Here is a 21,973-nt window from a genome sequence, read left to right on the forward strand (position 1 = left end):
GAATTACTTTGTAGTTCACACTATATATACATATGGTTTACGGATGATTATGTAAGGGGGAGTGGTTTTCATTGTGAGATGAAGTATTGGCTAAGGGGGAGTGATACATATCACCGTAGTATTATTGTCAAAGTTGTGATACAATTGAATTTTGATGTTGTGTGATAATACTATGACGGATCTTCAACAAGTACAGGATGAGCACACGTTTATTTGAAGAACGAAGGAAATCAAGCATGTCGGATTTTGGAGTTGTAATGCTTTTAACAAGTACAATCCATATGTAAAATAGTTTTGTAACTAAAGTTGACAAAGGGGGAGATTGTTAGAGCATTGCTCGGTTGAACCCACTAGCGTTGGGATTTCAAGCTAGTTGTAAAATTTAGTTGCCAAAACGCATTCTTGATTTAGTATACTAAAGATAGTTTCGGACTAGAATAGGTCTAAGAAGAAGAATCGAAGCTATCCTTCAAGGATGAAGAGTGAAGACTACAAGAAACCATCAACAAGGACTTCATCAATAAATGTATGTGGTGATTGATTTCATTTGGATTCTTGTTCAATTCTACCTTTCTAATCTATGAAAATAAATGTTCACTCTATGGAACAATTCCTATGACGGTTAATGTACATTTATGTATATATACTCGAGGTTATTTGAGCCACGACTTACAATAACCTTTATTCCTGGAAAGGTTCTCATGTTATAGTGCATGATATTACGAATTCAACGAGTCAAAAATCACTCAATTCCGAGTTATAACTATAATCCTAAGCCAAATTTCCGTCAAATATCCCGTGGAAAAAGAGAGGAAAAAGAAAAAAACTGCCGCAAACAAAAGAAAACCTAAACCTTGTTCAGCGGGAAATCCAGAAGCCTAACTTTCCATCTTCTCTTCCACTTTCTTCCTCTGTGAATCTCCCTAAACCCTATTCACCTGAAAATCCATAAACCTAACTTTCAATCTTCTCTTCCACTTTCTTCCTCTGTGGATCTCCTTTCTCATTCTTGGTTGTTGTTTATTCAACTTGAGCTCGCGAAAGAATCTCTCCCGTTTCTCTTCTCGGAGCCCTAGGTTTTTTTTTTTTTTTTTGGTTCTTTCGCTGTCTAATCTGATCAACTTTATTTTTGTTTGTTGCAGAGATTAATGCCATTTGTTAATTAATTTTACGAGGTATTGATATTTTAACTGATTCTCTTTTCAATCTAATTGGTTCCGTGATTAGTAATTGGTTTTTCAAAATTTAGGGTTTATGATTGATCTAATTTGCAGTATCATGCAAAAGGATTTTAATGGGTTCTCATTTGATTTTCTATTTTGATTTTAGATAACTGTTTGATTCATTTGAATGTAATTTTCAGTTTCGCTTGGGTGTTGGAAGGTAAAATTCCATGCTATTGCAAGAAGATGGAAGATTAATTTGGGTGTTGCTTCCTCTGCTGTAGGTATGAAATTTCAGCAGCAGCTTGGTTTCTGTTGCTTCTTTAGATTTTGTTTTGTTTTTCTTATCCTATTGCAATACTTTTGATTGATTCGCTTTCTGTTTTGATAATTTTGATATATTCAAAGAAGAGGAAGATGATTCTGAGCTTCCACCTGTTTCATGCTTTTTCTTTTCTTTTGGCACTGATTGTTCGGTTTTTTTTGTTTTCCCGTTAAATATGTAGGTGATGCAATCAAGTGTGATTTGGGGGTTTTATGGATTAACTTGCAGTGAGTCTCTTGCTTTCTGGTAAGGTTAAAACTCCAGTTTACGTCTCTTGCTATAATGTTGTAATGCATTTCGATTATGTGGTGTTCTGTTTTAGGGCTACTAATATGTACTGATAGTTGTATTCTGTTTTAGGGCTACAAATAGATACTGACAGATGTTTTTTTAAGCACGGACCTAACAACTTTTGAATTCTAATGAACACTCTTGAATGTTTTGTTGCTGCCGCTTAAGCTTATATAAGCATGGATTACTTGGATAAACATGCTCAATTGCTATCAAAACATTGTGTGATCATCTATAACATGCCATCATAGGCATGTAAATTTGAGTTGATTATCTCTGACGGAATTGTTGATTGCCATTTGTGGTTTTTGGGTTTAGGTTTAATTCCACAGCTAAAGGAGGAAGAAGAAGTTGAAGAATGGCGAGAGAAAACAGAAAGAAGTCTGGACCAAAAATGTTTTGGTAAGTCGGATGATATCGATGCTCAAAATTCAAGTAATAAATAGCATATGATGGCAATGCTCTACAGACTAACTATAATTTGATTGGGTTCCATGGACTAGGTCAGTTTAGTTTATTTTTTATTGTTAGTTATGAATTCCTAATTTAATTAGCCATGAATTCCTTATTGGTCTATTTACGTACTGATTATGATTTTCCTCTTATTTCCGTCTCTCTTCCAATCAAGGTATTATTAGTGTTTTTTTTCTTCTCACAAACTGATTATGATTTTCTTCTTATAAACAATTTATGATGCTTTCTTCACGGAAACAAAAAGAAAAACAAAACAAGAAGAAAGAAAAAAACATTGCAACCTAATTCTATTTTCTTCTTATCTCTGTTCTTCATGTCCATTATTACGTCTCTCTGTAGGTTTTTTTTTTTTAAGTTTCATTCTACAGGGAAGCTTGCAGGTAGGCTTTTTTTATGCTTATTCTTCTAGATTCAATTAATCTTCCATTATGGTTTTTAAGATTGTAAACCCTAATTAATTTTTGTTCTACTTTCACAACTCTTTTGTAGCTAATATACCTTTTTGTGTTTTCGGTGTTTTGTTTCAGGGTTTTAGGAAGAAAAGCATGATCAGAAAGATGATGACGAGGAATAGAAGAAAAAGGTATATAAAGAGAAACCCTAGAATTATATTCTTAGATTTGTTTTGCTTCTTCTGATTATTTATTGATCATATTTTTTTTGAGAAATCGTGGTTTGTTGATCATACTCTTCTTCTTAGAATTAAATTAAACCACAATATTATGCCCTTTCTGTTTTTATCACACCTTACCATGGAAAAAACAGATCCTGGTGCGAGCCTGAATCAGTAGTTTCAAGTCCGGTTTAGATATGCTCCTTCCATGTACATATTGTTATATTTTGTAACGTTTAAAAATTTATTATCTGTCAGTATCATGAAACTAAAAGAGATACAGTAGTAGGAAACATACAATTAAATTGTGGTGAGTATGTGAAAAAAAATGCCTGAAACTAATGATTCACATTTGTCTTTCTCTTTTGTCTAGAATGGACACAACAAAACTAATGTTGACCTTGAGTTTGGGATGAAACTCTTTGGAAGTAAGTCTGCGAGTACATGGCAATCAGTTCTATGAAAGTAAGTCTGTGAATACATTCTATAGGGTATTGGATATTGGGTGAGGATAAATTCAAGAAAATTTGTGAGCCTTACATTTGGTGTTTGATATTTGATTGTTATTTATATTTTGTGTGTGTAAGCACTTCAGAACTTCCTGAGTTGATTAATGGAATCCATTTAAATGACTTCGTTCACAACTATTTGCTTATGATAAACTGGATACGGTAACTATAAGTTGTTGAACTCACAACTTTTGGCATTGGTATTCTCCTGTCATGTAGCCTGAAAAAAATGAGGAGGTCCCTAATATTTCCTGTCATGTAGCCTGCAAAAAATCAAATTTCAGTTGTTGTAGAGGTGCAACACAATCATATAGTGCTGGTCCAGCAGTTTATGTTTCTGGAATGGTTAAATTGAGGGAAACAAGAAGTCTTTGGTGGTGCAGAAAGCAATTTTATTAGTTGTCATCAATTTTATATAAATCTGCAAACTATGATTATATGATGCATACCTTGAGTTTTCTACCGATATGTTTATCATTCCAACCTTTTAAATATAGTGGGTTAATTTCTTTTTACATTTTATTAATTGTTGTTGCTTGGGTTTTGTTGTGTAGATGTATCATACTATATGAAAATTCAGATTCGATAGGTTGATACAGCTCATGCATACTCGCACAAAACTGAAACACATCATTTCTGACATACCAACAAACGTGAGTTCTGAATTAGTGACCAAAATAAGATCTGTTAATGTATCTCTGTAACCAAAATAAACTTGTTTTTATGTTTGTATGCATCAGGTTCCTTTTTGGGGTGACGATTGTCAGTGTCTAAATTCTTTTTCAAAATGTATAACATTAGTTGGAAAATTCTTATCTCAAGCAGACCCTGATAGAAAGATGGTATACTTGCTGCAAAGGAGGTACTCCCTACCCCCTTCGCATTATTGGTTTTAATTTTATGTTTTATTCTATTAGCCAAAAACCGTTTGACAGCAACAAGGAGTTGTAGTGTTAGAAATCCAACCGTTTGACAGCAACCGTTTACAACAGTAAATATGGGGGGTTCCTTGGAAGCTATTAGCTGGTTTATTAAATGGAAACGGTGAGAGTTTGTTGCCATCTTACATTGCTCTTTTTCATCTCAGGCTCCATAGATGGACATCATATATCTCTCTCTTGATTTTTGTATTCACCCATTTTTTTTGTTTTCGTACTTTTTATACATAAATATAAATATAAATATAAATGTGAATATTAATTCTTTTTTATCAAGATAATATGAATAAATCCAACTAATGTGACATGTGCTTCAAAGGCTTTTAGGTCGCTTGGCAACCTTTACAAGGTATTTACTGCATATATAATTTTTTTATGTATACCTCTTACTGCAGGAGATCGGCATAAAAGATTATCCAAAAACAAAACTAAGCACTGATGCATCAAGTTCTTGGGTAGCGATATGAATTACTAACAACGGTAAGTTCCAATCAATAATGCGTGATTTTTTTGTTCCAAATAAAAAGTATCTCAATGAATTCCCAAGGTTCTATGAATTCATTGTATTATACATATATGTCAAGTGGGAATCAACTATTCACTGACGCACTCTAAGAGAAGATACTCAAATACTACAAATCACGGCAGTGTTTAAGTACTCAAATAACCTATGTAGAATTGATCTTAAAATGTCTACATATGCTTCTGCAGGTACCTGACAAGTTGGTTTGTCATGGATGTGGCTTCCACAGTCCTATTTGAGATTTTATGTATATCTCCTATTCCACAGTCCTATTTTCACAAGGTACATTATCTTTTCTTCTTCTTTTTGATTAAAAAATCCTTTATCAATTTACTAGAGAGGCAACTTAATTGTGTCCTTTACCCATCATTTCAGAATAGCACAATCTATTCCTTAAACTGAGCACACTATATAAATTTCGAGTACTTGAAAGGTTAAAATGTCATTGCCGCTTGATTGTTGTTATCACTTTATGTTACCAGTCTTGAAAAGGACATTAGATTCAGTTATTTCTGGATTATTTCGATTGATATGGCATCGCTTAACATTGGAACTGACTTATCCTGGAGATTTCGAAGAACAACTTATCATGGAGAATTCGAAAAAAGGCTAATAGCTGTGGTCGATGATAAATGAGAAGTGAGGAAATGTAATACTCTTTACTAATGAGGCTCACCTACTGAGTGAAGCAGGGGGGATCATTCTCTTGATGCCGAAAATGTATTAAATGCTTATTATCTTTATTCATGACATCTTGTACCTTTTTGACCGGAAGGTTATTATCTTTATTTTGAGGACGTTATGTGGTACGAAACAGTTAATTAGTGTAACAAGTGGTTAAGTAATTTGATTCGTGTATCATTGACCAATGTTAGTATGAATTGTATGGGATATTATCAGACCTGCAACTCATGTATTGCATTGATTCATCAGTGTAACTCATGTTTTTAATTTTTGTGAATGTAATCCAGCAATTCCGTGAAAGCTGTTTAATTTGAAATTCAGATCACTTTCGATTTTGATATTTATGTAGTGACTAACGGGCAAAAGACACCTCCATCATGATTTATTTGAATAGGCTCATCTGCATATACATTTAACGGGGGCGAGGCGAAGCTGAGCCACACAAAATTAAAAAATCCTAAGTATGTATTAGGACGAGGCGAAGCCGAGCCACACCAAATCAAAAATGCACCAAAACAAAAAATATGGTTAAAATAAAAAAACATGAGGTTTGTATAGCTAATTAGGTTTATGAATCTCTAATAGAGATTTTGAAGGTATTTTCTAAGTAGGAAATTTTCTAATTCTTATGTATCTGTTATGCTTTTAAGTAGGAAATTTTCTAATTCTTATGTATTTGTTTTGGGCGAACAAGATCAGTGAGCTAAAACAAAATCCATCATCATCATGTGCAGAACAAGTATAGAACAATCTACTGATTAATGGATGTGTAGGTCTTCCTGTTCACGATGGGGACGGGGCGAGACAAGGCAAAGCCGAGCTTTACCAAATCAAAAATATAGTTAACTATTCAACGAGCCAAGAATCACTCAATTCCGAGTTATAACGATGAAGTTATGAGTGGTTTATTAAAGTAACAGTTATAAGTGTTGCTGAAACTGTTACAGTTTGTTAGTAGGAAACAATCCACGAACTGTTTGTAACGGTTCACGGATTTGAGCCCAATGACGTGACTTGAAGCCATTTTTGGTCATGTTGTGATGTTTCCTTATCTAGGCAAGATAGCTATTACTCCAAACATATTTGATTACCATATTAAAGTGTCTGTGATTCCTTAGGTAAGTTAAAATGTGATTTATTCACATAAATACAATATTTGCTAATTAATTAATTATTTAATTATTTTGGCAAGAGTTGTAACTTAGGAAAGACTCACAAAATTAGGAGAGTCTTGAAAAAGGAAAATAGCTTTCGCAGCTTCCAAGTTACCTTTCACTATAAATAAAGAGTTCATGAGTGCTAGACATTTTTCATCCCCTCTGGAAAATTGGTGTAAGCTCATAAGGTTGTTTTCCATGTCTTCTGTTCTTCGTGAACAAGAGTGAGATAAAAGTCTTTGTATTGGGGATCACAAATCCGGGTTGGATTTAATATTCGTGATTGATCATACAACTTGTAATCTAGGTTTTTCACCTCTTGTCTATTCTAAGGTCTTCTCTTCTAATATAAGACCATTCAAGATTTTTTGATCATAAACCCTAGGTTTTGATAGATTTCAGTTTCCGATCGTATACCAACACTTGTTAGTCGAAATCGGAAGCTATAAAAATAAACTTTGATTAAGGCATCTCATAAAAATCCTTAAGAAGTTTTAAACAAGATATCTCTAGATTTATTCTAGTTGTTCTTGTGGTAGAATAATTAGGTTTCTCTTCCATTTTTGAAGAGTATAATAATCCCTAATCTACAAGTTTGTTTTGGTATTACTTTTACCTAGTAATTGTTTTTCTCAGAACAAACATAAGATTTCCAAAACCTTGATTTACATCTAAAGGGAAATCGATTAGGTGTTTTGTGAAAACAAAAGATCGAAAAATATCAACCGTGTTGTTGTATCTTTTGAAGAGAATTTTGTTCTGCCAGAAGATTTTCGTGAATAACTTCTAAAGAGAATTTTTGTTCTGCTAGAAGTTATATGAGAAGAATTCCTAAAGAGGATCGGTGTTCTGCTAGGAGTTCTATTAGTGCTGAAGCATGTATTACATCTAGTCCGAATAGGTAGTAGGAAATTGGTGTAACAACTTATAATCAGTGTGGTTATTCTGGACTAGGTCCCGGGGTTTTTCCTGCATTTGCGGTTTCCTCGTTAACAAAATTTCTGGTGTTTGTGTTATTTCTTTTCTGCATTATATTTTATTTATATAATTGAAATAATACAGGATGTACGTTAATCAATCATAGTTGTTAAATCCGACCTTGTTTGTTGGATAAGGCTTGATTGATCTTGAGCAATTGATTTTTTTATTTTCACATTGTTAGACCAGTCCGGACTAACCCTGTTTCAAGTGGACATTGTGTTGAAATATTCCTTTAGTAATTGTTGCTTAAAGAGGTTTATACACGGTAGATATTGAATAGGTTGTGATTAACACAAAAGATTTTGGTTCAAGAGATTCACACTAAAATCAAGTTTACGGACTTGTTTATGTTTAACTATGATTGTGTTGAAATAGAGATATATCTCTTTGATATACTTTCCTATAGATCGAGTCTGACTATCTAGTTGATTCTCTTGAAAGTATATTTAAGTAAGTCCTCTCAGATTGCCAAACGAATTGTTGGGTGTGGTTGTTAGACCCCCGCATTTCCAATTGGTATCAGAGCAGGCAAACACATTAAAGACCTTATAAGTCTGTGTTTGTAGCGATCTGATATGGATAGAAGTGCTATCTCTATAAACGTACCTCCAGCCTTCGATGGCACGAACTATTTATGGTAAAAAAATTTTATGCGTGCTTTTATACAAGCGCGAGATTTTCAATCATGGGTTCGTATTGTTAATGGCTATAATCCTCCACTAGTTACAGTAGTGTAACTGTTGCAAAGGATATCAGTGATTATGATGATTTTGAGATTCTTGCTGCAAAGCAAAATTCTGAAGGATTAAATGCTATCATTTAGGGGTGTACAAAAAGGCCGGAAGCCTGCGTCCTTCCATGTACCGCCCGGGTCCGAAGGAGCCCATGGCCGCCCGATAGTCTGTCATGGGCTTGCCCGATAATTATAATTAGGCGGACCCGGGTTTTTGTTCAAATATTGGAGCCCGACCTGTTAGCATGCCCGGTAGCCTGTTTAGTTATCCGGCCTACCTGATTGTCGATAACCTGAAATAAAGTTTTATACTAGTATGATGGATCTCTCAAGAACTTAAATTTCAAATTTGGACAATTTATTGGGATTTGATAAAACTTTGAATTACATTTCACAGTAATGAATATGAATTGCTTGAACTATCATTTGAACGAGTTACACATATATATCATCATTCATCAAGCAAAAAAAAACAAACCTATATACTTTTAAATTTTTTGAATTATTTCTTGGTCCCGAGGTCTGTCCGACCCGACCTAGCCTTGCCTGTATTGTTTCACGGGTATGGACGGGCCATGGGCATTAAATTTTTACTATTGCCCGGTCCGTCCTGGCCTGTTAACCTTAATGGGTAGTAAGGACACAAACCCGTACAGCCCAGCCTGTGTTATAACCGGGCTTGGGATGGCCTTCCCCTCCCGATGTACACCCCTAGCCTATCATCCATGCCATTACTTCGGATCTCTAGCATCATGTGACTACTTGCACAAAGTTTAAAAATGCTTGGGATATCTTAGAAACCGTATTCGAAGGGAATGCCACAGAGAAAGAAGCAAGGCTTCAAAATCTAGCTTATGACTGAGAAAACCTTCGCATGTCTGATGATGAAACCTTTGATGAGTTTAACAAAAGACGTTCTCAAATAGTTAACTCCTCATATTCATTAGGAAGAACTATTCCGAAGAAAGTTATTGTGTGCAAAATTCTCAGGTCTCTACCATCAAGATACGAGTCTAAGAAACATGTCATTGAAGAAGCAAATGGTCTTTCTACACTCTCCAGAAATACTCTTGTTGGAAAGTTAAAGATCTTTGATAATGAACACCGGTCTAGAAAAGAAGTGATTTCTTTTAAAGCTGCAAAAAATTCTGAATCCTCTAAGTATAAATCTGGTTCGCCAGATGCTAAGGATATTACTCCACGACAATTTAGAAAAATATTGAGAGACAGGAAAAAGAGTTTTTCCAAAAGTGCAACATTTCCTAATGATGATGTACAATGCTTTAACTGTCGTGGTTTCAGGCACCTTTCTTCAGTATGTCCTAGCTAGAGTCGTGGACAATCGGTATATGCAGCAGCTTTGCCTATTCTTCATGATGGACCCGAATATTATGATCACCAGGAGGTTAGTGCTCATCAAATCTGTCACTTCATCTTCCTGTATTTACCAGATGAACTTCTTCAAGATCCCAAAGCAAACCTGCAAAGACATCAACAAACTTCAAAGGGACTTCTTCTGGGGAATTTTTTTAGAAAATCCAACTGGTTATTATCCAAAAGCTTGAATTGCAGTCTGCAAACCAAAAGAGATAGGAGGATTAGGCTTCATGAATATGGATCTCTTCAACATCTCTATGATCACCAAAATTTGCTGGAGACTGGAGCAAGATAAAGATTCTCTATGGTACAAACTTATGGATGCAAAATACCTAATTGGCATAAATGTCCTCAACATGGACATTAAGTCAAAACATGGTGACTTCTGGATATGGAAAGGAATTCTAGAATGCATTAACAACATCCAACAACACTGTGTCTGGAGGATTGGCTATGAGAGTAAAATTAAAATTTGGGATGATCTCTGGGTTCCAAACATCACTACAAGACTCAATAAACCTTTAAACTGTCTCAACCACATGGAAACAGTGGAATATCTACGTCTTCCAAATGGGAACTGGGATGAAAATCTAGTTCAATCTTCACCTGGAAATGTGCTAATGGGATTCTCCCCACTAATGCTAAAACAACTAGTATCTGCATTACATTAATCCTATATGCACCATATGCAACAATGGGGATGAAGAAACCATGACACACATGTTCCTAAACAGTCATGCTGCCACTTTAGTTTGGCAGGAAATCATTGGCCCTCATTATACTCAGTTTGACAACACCACTATCTTCATGGACTGGTTTAATTCCTGGTTTCAAACTGGGATGACCAGCCATGAATGTAACATTTATGTAACTACTTGCCGGTACATCTGTAAAGCTAGATGTGATCTAGTTTTTTGACAAATCCATCCAAATGCAGCAAAAACTTCTAACTGTATTAAACAACATCTATGCAATCACAATATAATTCACAACATGTCAGAGCATATTATGAATGTTTTTTCTCTATTTCCTGAGGAAACTGATTCATCTATGGAAAACAATATTATACCATATAATCTGAATCAGTATCCTTCAACGGATTATGGAAGAATCATCAAAATATGTACTTTGCAGGATCCTGAAACTTTGATATACTAATCTGCACTGACTATGCTGGACTTTGCAGGAAACAACAATGGCGCCATAGGACATCCAGGGTACTCTGGATCTTGAGGAGCAACAGAAGGCGCAGACCTAGCTTTTCAATGGGCCAAAGAAATGCGGCAGACTAATATAAAGATACAAACTGAATCCATGGAAATTTTAGTTCGTTTCAAGTTTCTCTACCACAAAGCTTCCAAAAGAAGATTTCATCTAAACTACCATGAAAGAACAAATAATGAAGAGGAGGGAAGTAATACTGATATCAACCCAGTATCTTTTGTTTTATTAAAACTCAAAATCATCCATCGTCTTCAAAATATGGATACTTTTAATACAACTCTATTTTGTAAGAATAATGCTGGCAGGACGAGTGGTCCATCCAATTCCAATCCTTTGTATCAGTCTTAGGTGCTTCTTTGGCAGCCTAAGTTTTTATATAAAATAAAATAAAAATAAACTGACTGATCGACTTGAATAGTAATCACTATCTGTCTTAGGTTCTCTAAAAAAATAAAATGGTATACTTGTGTTATTTGGATGAATTTTCCAATTTCTTTTTTGAGTATAAAATCTAGTTGTACGCCACTGAATAAGACTAGCACAACCATTTTTTTTTCTATGAACGAAAAGAAGATTACTAGTTGGAGCCAATCATACGAATACTTTATGCCTCCCAAATTTGAGGACTTTGATTTTTGCCCCCAATTAAGGAGAGTTGCCGAAGGTCAGATAAGTTTTTGGACTGAAAATCCTTATAGCCGACCTTTTCAAAAGAACTTAAAACAATTAATAGATTGTCTACTATAGAATTCGTCATCCAAGTTGTCATTCTTTGTCCACCTTACAGAGTGCCACTCAGGTATCTGTTGTTGCCTAATAGATTGAACATTCTGCAGTTCAGCCTTGAAGCCCACTGGAGAGCATCTTGAGTTGTTATGCAACCACCTTCCTCTTTGCTTTGAGCTCTAACTCCTTTTGTTGATATTCCAATTGTGTCTCCTGAGGGTCCTGTAATGGTCACACCAACATCTATTAGACCCATAAGAGAATTAAAATTGGACATATAAGCAAAGGTTACATTCAGACTAGGAATATTATCGTCATCTTTAGTGATTCTTCTTTCTCAATACTATTGATCGTGGTAATAATTCTCTCCAATAAGTTCAGATGGTTCATAGTATTTGTGGCTTTCGAATTTGGTTGCATTTTCTGGAAAGCCACATCACATCTGGCTTTCTAGACGAACCAACACAAATTAGCATCTATAGTTGTTAGAGCACTGCTCGGTCGAACTCGCATGCATTGTTATCTCAAGCATGTTTGTCAATGTTAATGATCAAAACTATAAGTCTTGATTTCTAGTCTGCTATAGCTAAGTCTCGGACTAGGATAAAAAGTGTAGTTGAGCTCAAGAACTCCATGACGATCATCATACAAGACGAAGAACTACTCAAGGAACTGGTGGAACTTCATCGACTAAAAGGTATGTGGAGACTTGAACTTATCCATCACTCAAAAGTCTATCTACTATATCTCCTATCTTGAGACAAAAGTCGTTTTGCTATATAGACTTTGATTATACACATTTACTATTTCGAGCGGAGTTTATCTCGCTTATCTATTTATCGAAATATGTGTTGGTAAGCTTTCGCTTTTGCCAAGTTCATATTTACCTAGTGACGAAAGTCATGTTATGTTTCAATCACTTGAAAATGGCTTTGATGAAAAATGGTTTGTGAATAACAACTATATAACGTCCTCTAAGAATGTTTCAATGATTGAAATGAGAGTTTAGATTATATAACCATTGTTGGATATAATCATTGTGTGGTAACACATACATGTATAAGTCCTTATTCTTTGAACCAAAGTATGCGTAGTTTGCTGCTCAGGAAAACCGGAACAGAGTCCGCGTACTGTCGGAGGTTCTCTTCCCGAGAAAATATGCTGGAGTTTGTGAACTATTTGCAAACTTATTTCCGGGTACTTAAGTATGTGTACCTAGTCCGCGTACTTAGGTTGGTTATTTTCTAAAACCGATTATTCATGAACATATACTTATATTAATTAAGGAATGCAAGTTTGCAAAACGTGGATATAAAGTTTATGAATCGATTCGAGTGAATCAAATCGTTTTTGCTTTGATTGTGTCTTGTATAATTTTATAAGATCTAAGCAATTGAACAACTCCCTAACTAGTTCATTTGAGTCATTTGAACTAGTTATGGTAAAGAAGAATATGGTTAATATGAAAGTGCTCATATGGCTAACCATTTGGTTAACTACTGTTGAACCAATGGATGTACATGTTTGGGTACGGTTACACAAACCTAAAAAGTGCATTTCATTTGTGTGTAACAAGCTAAGTTTTCGATCTAACAGTTGAAAGATATTAGCTTGAATCTAATCAGGTTTTCATCTAACGATGAATATTGAATGCTTTGTTACTAAGCTAACATTGATTGCAAACCCTGATTTGAAAGACTATATAAAGGAGAACTCTAGCAACTGGGAAACCTAATCCCCACACCTCCTTGTGATACTAGTTGTATAAGCTAGAGTCGATTCTCCTTTAACCTTAGGTTTCTACTGAGACCCTGTAGGTTAACGACTTGAAGACTTCATTGGGATTGTGAAGCCATACCGATACTAATTTCTTATAGTTGTGTGATCTGATCTTACTGTTTCTATCGTATTGAGTACAATCGTAACGATTGGCTTGAGATTGATATCTCCGATAGGCAAGATATAAAACTAATCACAAACATCTTCGTCTCATCGTTTGTGATTCCACAATATCTTCTTTCGCCGTGTCGATTAAGATTATTGTGAGGTGATTGATAATACTAGGCAGTTCTTCGGGAATATAAGTCTGGGTTATCAATTGGTTCATGTTCACCTTGATTTATCAAAAGACAGAACAAAACTCGTAGGTATTTATGTGGTAGATAGATTTATCTATTACCTTAGACTTTTCTGTGTGATACAGATTTATTTATTAAAATCTTCGACTTTGGGTCGTAGCAACTCTTAGTTGCGGGTGAGATCAGCTATGAGAATCAAGTGCGTAGTATATCATGCTGGGATCAGAGACATAAGGAGCGCAACTGTACCTTGGATCAGTGTGAGATTGATTGGGTTTCAACTACAGTCCAGACCGAAGTTAGTTTGTAGCAGGCTAGTGTTTGTAGTGGCTTAATACAGTGTGTGTTCAATCTGGACTAGGTCCCGGGGTTTTTCCTGCATTTTCGGTTTCCTCTTTAACAAAACTTCTGGTGTCTGTGTTATTTCTTTTCCGCATTATATTTTGTTATATAATTGAAATATCACAGGTTGTGCGTTTGAATCAATCAATTTGGAAATCCGACCTTTGGTTGTTGATTGAAATTGATTGATCCTTGAACAATGGTCTTTGATACCGTTCAAGTGATTTCTCTTATATTCAATTAGACTCGCAGATTTATATTTGCTTGAGTAAGAATCGAATCAAGAAAGAGAGAGAGATATAACTCTTTGATATACTTTATTAAGATTGAGTCTAGTTGATTCTCTTGAAAGTATATTGGAGTTAGTCCATACAGATTGCTAATCGAAATATTGGGTGTGGTTGTTGTACCTCCGCTTCTTCAATAGTCTCCCACTCACCCCCAATGTGTTTGAGGATGGTTTCTGGAAATCCAAGAGGAGCACCAGTCAACTAAAGAAGTGAAGTCTAGGGTGGATTCATTCAATTTTATGGAACAATGATCCCAGACTTCTTTGGTAAAGTTGCATTACATTAGTAAATGTTCTCCTGTCTTAATACGAGTCATGCACATCACGCAAACAAAGTTAATACGAGGAATATGTATAAATGTGCCCACTAAAAGGAAAAATATTTTGCTGCATTTTTCAAGTGAAGAAATTGATTCTTTGGATAACATTCATATCCTAAATTTTTCCAGCTAAAACGTCTTTCTCTTGGTATTTATTCTTATCTAAAATGTCATATAGAAATTTACTAGTGAAGAGTCCTTGGGGGTTGTCCAGCCATCTTAATGTATCCTCCTTATCTCTGTTAGGTTTTATACTAAGGATTTTTGTTATAACCTCCCAGTCAAAGTAAAGTCGAAGGGTTTGGATATTCCATCCAGTTTTAAACATGAGATGAGAGACAAGGAAGTGCCAACTGTCACTGCCTTCCCAATTGGATTGCTCTCTAAGCCAGGGATCCACTTGTCTTTCCAAACGTGAAAATTTTTACCATTTCCAATTTCCCAAATGCCGTTATCTTTAATCAACATTAGACCCTTATACTCCCCTTTCCAAGCCCAAGAGAATCTAGCATTACATGTGGCGTGGAAATGGATAATACTAGGAAAGTATTTCCCTTTCATATTCTTAGAGTACATTGAGTCTGGCTGGTAGAAAAGTCTCCAACCATTTCTAGCAATAAGAGGCATATTATAGTGGGTAAGGTCCTTCAGACCATTACCATCCTTCTCTTTAGATTTACACAGTTTTTTCCAGTTTTTTATATCAAAACCTTTCCAGGCCTCCCATCATGTTTTTCCCGCCAAAAATCTCTTATTATAGTAGTATCTCTCTGGAGTAGTCCTTTAGGGAGAATAAATGTAGACATACTATAAACATGTATAGTTTCTAAGACAACTTTTGCAATAATTCCTCTACCTGGAGGGGATAAAGTTTGACCATTCCAAACAATCGATTTTAGGGATAAAGTTTGGTCATCTAGTCTAACATATTTTTAATACAATCAATTTTAGATTTGATTGTCTCTCTACCAAAGCTGTTACTAACATGAGGGGTGAAAAAAGATATCTGACTTAAAGAAATTGATCATTTTCCCAGACGTCCTACCATAATCATCAATCACTTTCAGCAGATTGTTACTTTGGGTAATGGAAGCCCTGGTAAAAATCAGACAGTCATCTGCAAAGAGCAGGTGGCTAATGAAGGGCAATAGGGAGATAGAGGATCTCCTTTCCTAAGTCCTCTGGTAGGTTTGAAACTCCTACCAGTGACCCTATTGATCAATATAGCAGAAAAAATGGTATTGATGCACACGAAAATAAGGTTGCACCAATCATCGTAGAAGCTCATTTTCTTAAAGATGACAATTAAAAAAATCTCATTCTTAAGGATGACACCAATAAGGTTGCACCAATCATCACTGGAAAATAAGGTAGCACAAAGAGTCTAATGTTAGTTTTGACGTCTTCCAAGTACATGGGAGCATCCAAGGTTTGGTAAATCATTTTATTGACAAGTCTCTAAAAATGATAAATTACTCGTCGTTCGGAACGGGTTCACTACCAGAGTGTTTGAAGGAGAATGGAAGAGAGTTCAGTTCTTGCGGTATAGTGAATTCTATTTTGAGCTTAGATATGTATACTACACAGAGATTTATGAAAATACGAAAAGCAAAAAAGGAATATTCATCAAATGAAAGGCCATACTTATAGACATGTTACATGTATCCAGGATGTAGTAGAAGGTTGTGAGCTATTGTGTGCCAAAAACAACTTATATTTAGTAGGCATTAGAACATCCAAATGTTGCGAATCAAATATGCCAAAAATAGCTTTAGCAATGGTATATGGGAAAACACTACACTGACTTTATAACCAGGTGTACTTTAGGGCGAGTCTCTTCGAAACACTACATTGATTTTTGGTAGTGGGAGTGGGACACTTATTATGGAATTTGATAAAGAAATCAAAAGCTTCAATATCTTTAAAGCTATGTGTTAACCTAGTGATATCCATGTTGTTTTTTTATTGATGTTATTGATTCGTTAACTCAGCAGATTATTGCATTAAGTAAAGAAGATGACCTTGATGTCGTTTACAACACAATACCGATACAGACGTTTATGGTATTCCGAACCTGGACATCCTTGTATCCGATAATATTGTGGAAACTTGTGGTGTTTTAACAACACTGGAATATCCATTCGGGTAATATTTCTTATATTTGCCCCCCAAGCTCCAAATGCTATTTTGACGGATAAATTTAGCATTTCCAGCACTTTTAAGTTTCAATGTGCATTTTTTTTTTTAAATAAACAGGTTTTACCCCGAAAGATACATGAAAGCATAACCAACATATAAGACAAACTGCAAATCACTAACACACCGGACCATGCACCGAATCACTTATAACGGAACCTCAATTAACATAATCATATGAAATAGAATCTTAGATGACCAGTACTCGTAACAGTAACGTCCGTTTACATACGGGAGAGTTTGGATCGTTGATGTATAATCCACAGCCCGAAAACATTTTTTTAATTTATTCTCATGATCACAACTAGAAGATGGTATAACTGATAGTTTCACGGTCGGAAAACAATGAACTACTCTCCGGATAAAACGTCTGAACTACTGTACCGGCCTGAAGCTATCATAACCAGACTTAAAGCTATTTCCGATCAGGGTAATTATGGAATGCTATAGGGTAATTATGGAATGCTATTAACTGCCAGTCAGCTACCGGCACCGAAATGGAAACGTTACACGTGATAAAGTGTAAGTGTCAACCGTGATGGAATGTGTTAACGCGTCTTCATCTCGAGTCGGTTTCTAATTACTCAATAGTCAATACTCTCTTGATTCATTCAAAAAGGCTACCCGTTCTTCTAAAACCTGTTTCCTTTCCACCTCCATTAAACCCGAACCAAATCAAGTCTAATCAAATCATATAAACCCTAGAAATTTCCATGGATCACCATAAGGTTCTAGGTCTAGAAAGAAACGCAAGTAAAACTGAAATCAGAGAAGCATTTAAGAAATTAGCTCTACAATATCATCCAGACAAACACTCAAATTCTTCCCAGACAGTAATCGATGAATTTACCGACAAATTTAGAGAAATTTGTGAAGCATATGAGTTTCTCATCACTGATAAAGCAATCTTTGATAGCTCAGGGTCAAGAAATGAAGACGATAGTGGTGAAACTTCAGTAAGAAGAGAACCCAAATATAGAGCTTCTGGGACTTTTGGTGATGGAGTCTGGAACTATGAGGGAGATGTTGATCCTAAGAGTATCAAGAACTTCTTTTATGGTGTTGCCTTTGCTGGGTAAGTGATCTTTTTAAGGTTTCTGTTTCTTTAAATTTTGATAGGATTCGTGTTTTTTGGAGTTTGATATTTTCCCTTGTTTGTTTGCTTGCAGTGTTCTTATTGTGGGATCAGTGGTTCTTAAAGTAGCCAAGAGAGTGCTTGTTTAGAAATTTCACAATTCAGAGGTATGCATTGAAAACTCAATTTCTTCTTATTGTTGGTCTATGGTTAATTTGCATAATTTTCTGTTGAGAAATTGCAAAAGTAATTGCACTTCAAACCGACATTGATTATATTATTTGGATTTTAAGATTCTTTGTTTTCATAAAACCTCGTCTAGTAATTTAGGTTAGGGGGGAGAAGAGGTCTCTCTCTGATTGTTATGATAGTTATGATACTGAGATGGATGAGTTATAACTGTGTAACGATAGTAAAGACTGATAGAAAATATACATTCCAACTAAATCTAGTAATACGAATATACCTGTAGTAGAAGATAACAGAAAGCTACTTGATGTCTGGTAGAGTAGTTATTAGAGAGATGAGCAGATAGTAACCATGACTTGTTTTTGTGGACGGTGCCGCTGGATGTGAATAACATCGAGGATAGATTACATAGGGGTTGGTTGATTCTGATGAAGAACTTTCTGTCTAGAATGCATATGTATTTGCTTGAGCTATTTACATTTTCAGTCTCATTGCCAAGAGAATGAAATAAATGGCTTGAGACTTTCTATGGGTTGATTCTAGACAAAAAAAATCTTCATCGAGCAGGATGAATTATGGTTTGTCGACCTAAGAAGAAAAGCCAGTTACTAAGAGCGTCCACAGTGGTGCGAGTATAACCAAAGACCAAAGACTAAAAAAAAAAGACCAAATTTGGGTTTAGTCCGTCATGTGGCGTAGTGGGAAAAGAGTATATTTGGTCGCGCGTTGATAAAGATAACGCCCGAATGGGGCGTTGGTAAAGATAACGCCCGAGTGGGGCGTTGGTATAGTATACGCTTCAGAAAAAAAAAAAATGGGGCGGAGGTATAAAGCCCGCCCCATGCAAGTTTCATAAATTGTGAAGTTGAAAATGGAGTGGGGCGTTAAGTATATGAACGCCCCATTTCGCTCGTTAAGTTTATGAACGCCCCATCGGGCGTACATTTAACCAACGGCCCGTTTCAGGCGTACATTATATCAACGCCCCTTGTGTAGCGGACATTATATCAACGCCCCATGAATGGCGGAGATTATATCAACGCCCGATGTGTAGCGGAGATTATATCAACGCCCGACTATATTTGGATTTGGTCTTGATCGCAGACCAAATTTGGTCTGGATTTTACTCTTTGATCAAATTTTGATCGATGGTCCGTCCCACTACGCCAGTCCACTCGACTGAAAATTTGGGTTTACTCGTCCATTGCAGTTGCTCTAAGCTCCTCATTTTTCCAAATAGATATGGAGATATCACAATGAAAAGAAAGCTTTCTGGAGAAGGGTGATTTTGATAAGTATGGCGGTAATGACGAGGTTTTGGCTCCCTATTAGTCATAACTTCTCATTGTATCAGCCTAGAAAGGAGTTATTGAAAGGCTAATTAAGATCACTGATGAAAGTCTCGTTTTTAGAATTACTGTTGGTGTATGTACCACTTACATTCAGATTTTTGTCTCTTTTGGGAATTTTCTGCTTTGAAGGAAGCAACTGCAAACAAATTCGACTTGCAATTTAGATTTTGGACATTCTTTAAAGGTTAGTGAAGCAATTGAGATATCACTGGTAGTCCGCATATAAGTAGTGAATCCAAAGATACAAGCACATGGAAAACAGAGAATTCAGATATCTTTTCTGTTCAGTCGTTTTACGTTATGATGATTAAGAATACCCAACTGGACTATTGCAGGCAATTATTTAACAATAATTTACATGAAGTTTCTTTCTGATATATGTACTTAGATTCTGCTCCTTGTGGGTAGAACTTGACTGACCAGTAAGTGCGGCTGGATATCGTAGCTGCTTCACAGAGCATACACTCTATTAAAAAACCTCTATTGTTTAGTCGTTGATGAGCATTTGTCCATTTGTTCCTGAAATCCACTAGGTACTGTCGAACACTAAAGTTCAAAAGTTTTGAATCGACCTGAATTGATGTTCCTTAGTGAGTCCATAATTTTTTGTCCTTCTCACTCTCTCACCTCTTTTTCCAGGAAGAGGAGACAACTAGACCAACATCCTTATCAAATCATATTTTATCCTTTATAAATGAGTCCAATAAGAAGGAAAATTTGACTAGACTACAATAACAACTAATATGCTTTATGGTGCTGAGTTCTGGGTGTTGAGTTATTGAAATAGTTCTTCAGATTTTAGGATGCTGAGATGAAATGGATGAGTTATAACCGTGTAACGTTAGTGAAGACTAATAGAAATAATGATATCTAGTAATCCTTAGTAGAAGATAAAGCAAACTCAGTGGTAGTTAAATAATGAAAGAGACTTGGGAAGATTGTGATTTTGTTGAGATCAACCCAGCTCTTTTTTCGGCTGATCTTAAAATGTCTACAAAGATAGTGCACGTACTGTATGTAGTCGCGCTTGAGATAGGTCTTTGTGGTGGTTTTATCTTTTATTTTCGTTTTCGGCTGGGGACCTTGGGTTTCCTTAACCCTCTCATGTCTTCAAAATGAAATGATCCGTTTTGTGGGAAATGTTGCCAGATGTGGATAACATTGATGATAGGTAACTGGTTAGTTTTATTATTACTGACCTATTTTGCATTTGCTATGCAGTATGCAGACATCGTTTGAAGAAGCATCGGAGTCCATCCAAAAGAACCATAACACGTAATAGTAGAAGACTTGATATTAAAAAGAATAACATGTTATATTTTTCCCTTCTAAATTCATTTCTTACTAACAGGAATAGTTTTTCAATTTCGTCGATTACGAAAAAGAAAATGGTTTTAAGTGTAGGACTGAAAAACACAGGTCTGGTAGCGTAAATGATTTAGGTATTCGTTTTACAGGTATGTATGCAATACTAGCTAACAATTTTAGTCGGGTTCATTTAACTTCTGCCAGTTAATGATGTTGCGTCAATATGTCTGCTGTTTGGGCTCCATATTGTATTACATGGAAGGCCCATGCGCTGCTTGATTCATTTTGTTACCTGAACATAATTTTGTTGAAATTCATTTTCCGTCTCCTACAAAGGAGGTACATCGTCAGCTGTAAACCGATCTCGTTAGGCTGGGGTTTGACAGCTGAATTGCCGCCTTTTTGATAAACAAATTAGTTTAGTTCTCTTGGAAGTCCGTTCTTATGGAGGAAAAGAAAAAAAAAAAAGAAGAAAAAAACAGAGTGACCCCTATTTCTCCGTCTTTCTGGAAAACAGTCCTTGGATACATAAATAATTCCTCTCAGGCTTGGACCTGGTCGTTACTGGGCGCCAGAATGTGGTTATCATTAAGAGGACAACATAGAGCATAATTGTTACATGTTCATTTTACGGCCTAAAATGGTTTATGACCGGCAGTACTCTGTAGTTGAGTGAATCAATTTCAGCCACTAGTATTGAGCGTTGGACACTTGCATCAAAGTATGCATTGTCTTAAGGCTTTAGTCTTTACATAACGGAAGTCTTTCTTCTTTTTTCTTTTATGCCTTTTAAGCATAAGAGATTTGCCACGCATTAACCCATTTGACGATCTCACAAAATCAGCAACATCATCATAAACACAAAGGTAAGACACAATTAACCCATTTTATCGTATGTAGGGAAGATATAAAACTTTTGTCCAACCAATGGACCAAACAGGCCATCACCCTCTTGGTGATGCCTTATTCTGGCAAACATGAGACTTAGCTTACCTCTCTATAAGCCTACTTAATTTTTAATGCTTCTACGCTATTTATACAGAGGTTGCAATGATGCCTTATTCTGGCAAACATGAGACTTAGCTTACCTCTCTATAAGCCTACTT

The 21,973-nt window shown here is 35.7% G+C and overlaps 1 protein-coding gene and 1 long non-coding RNA gene across 8 annotated transcripts; both read left to right on the forward strand.

Annotated features, from left to right (window-relative positions):
* Nucleotides 1-806: 806 nt before the first annotated feature.
* Nucleotides 807-5,820, forward strand: LOC113271543. Of its 7 annotated transcripts, none has more exons than XR_003322189.1 (12): nt 807-1,175; nt 1,364-1,447; nt 1,670-1,734; nt 2,098-2,181; nt 2,781-2,836; nt 3,240-3,331; nt 3,930-4,028; nt 4,116-4,237; nt 4,311-4,419; nt 4,709-4,793; nt 5,025-5,118; nt 5,212-5,820. It is a non-coding gene; the product is annotated as an uncharacterized LOC113271543 (long non-coding RNA). The 7 variants fall into 7 exon arrangements; XR_003322188.1 differs by having other exon boundaries at nt 4,327-4,419; XR_003322187.1 differs by having other exon boundaries at nt 4,368-4,419.
* Nucleotides 5,821-17,514: 11,694 nt separating this feature from the next.
* LOC113274351 (chaperone protein DnaJ-like) lies at nt 17,515-21,209 on the forward strand. Its single transcript, XM_026523761.1, has 3 exons — nt 17,515-18,018; nt 18,113-18,185; nt 20,781-21,209. The coding sequence occupies exons 1-2, from the start codon at nt 17,657-17,659 to the stop codon at nt 18,165-18,167; spliced, it is 417 nt and encodes a 138-aa protein (XP_026379546.1). The 5' UTR covers nt 17,515-17,656; the 3' UTR covers nt 18,168-18,185; nt 20,781-21,209.
* Nucleotides 21,210-21,973: the final 764 nt, after the last annotated feature.

This window comes from Papaver somniferum, chromosome 4 (genome assembly GCF_003573695.1).
Source record: "Papaver somniferum cultivar HN1 chromosome 4, ASM357369v1, whole genome shotgun sequence".
Lineage (NCBI taxonomy): Eukaryota > Viridiplantae > Streptophyta > Magnoliopsida > Ranunculales > Papaveraceae > Papaver > Papaver somniferum.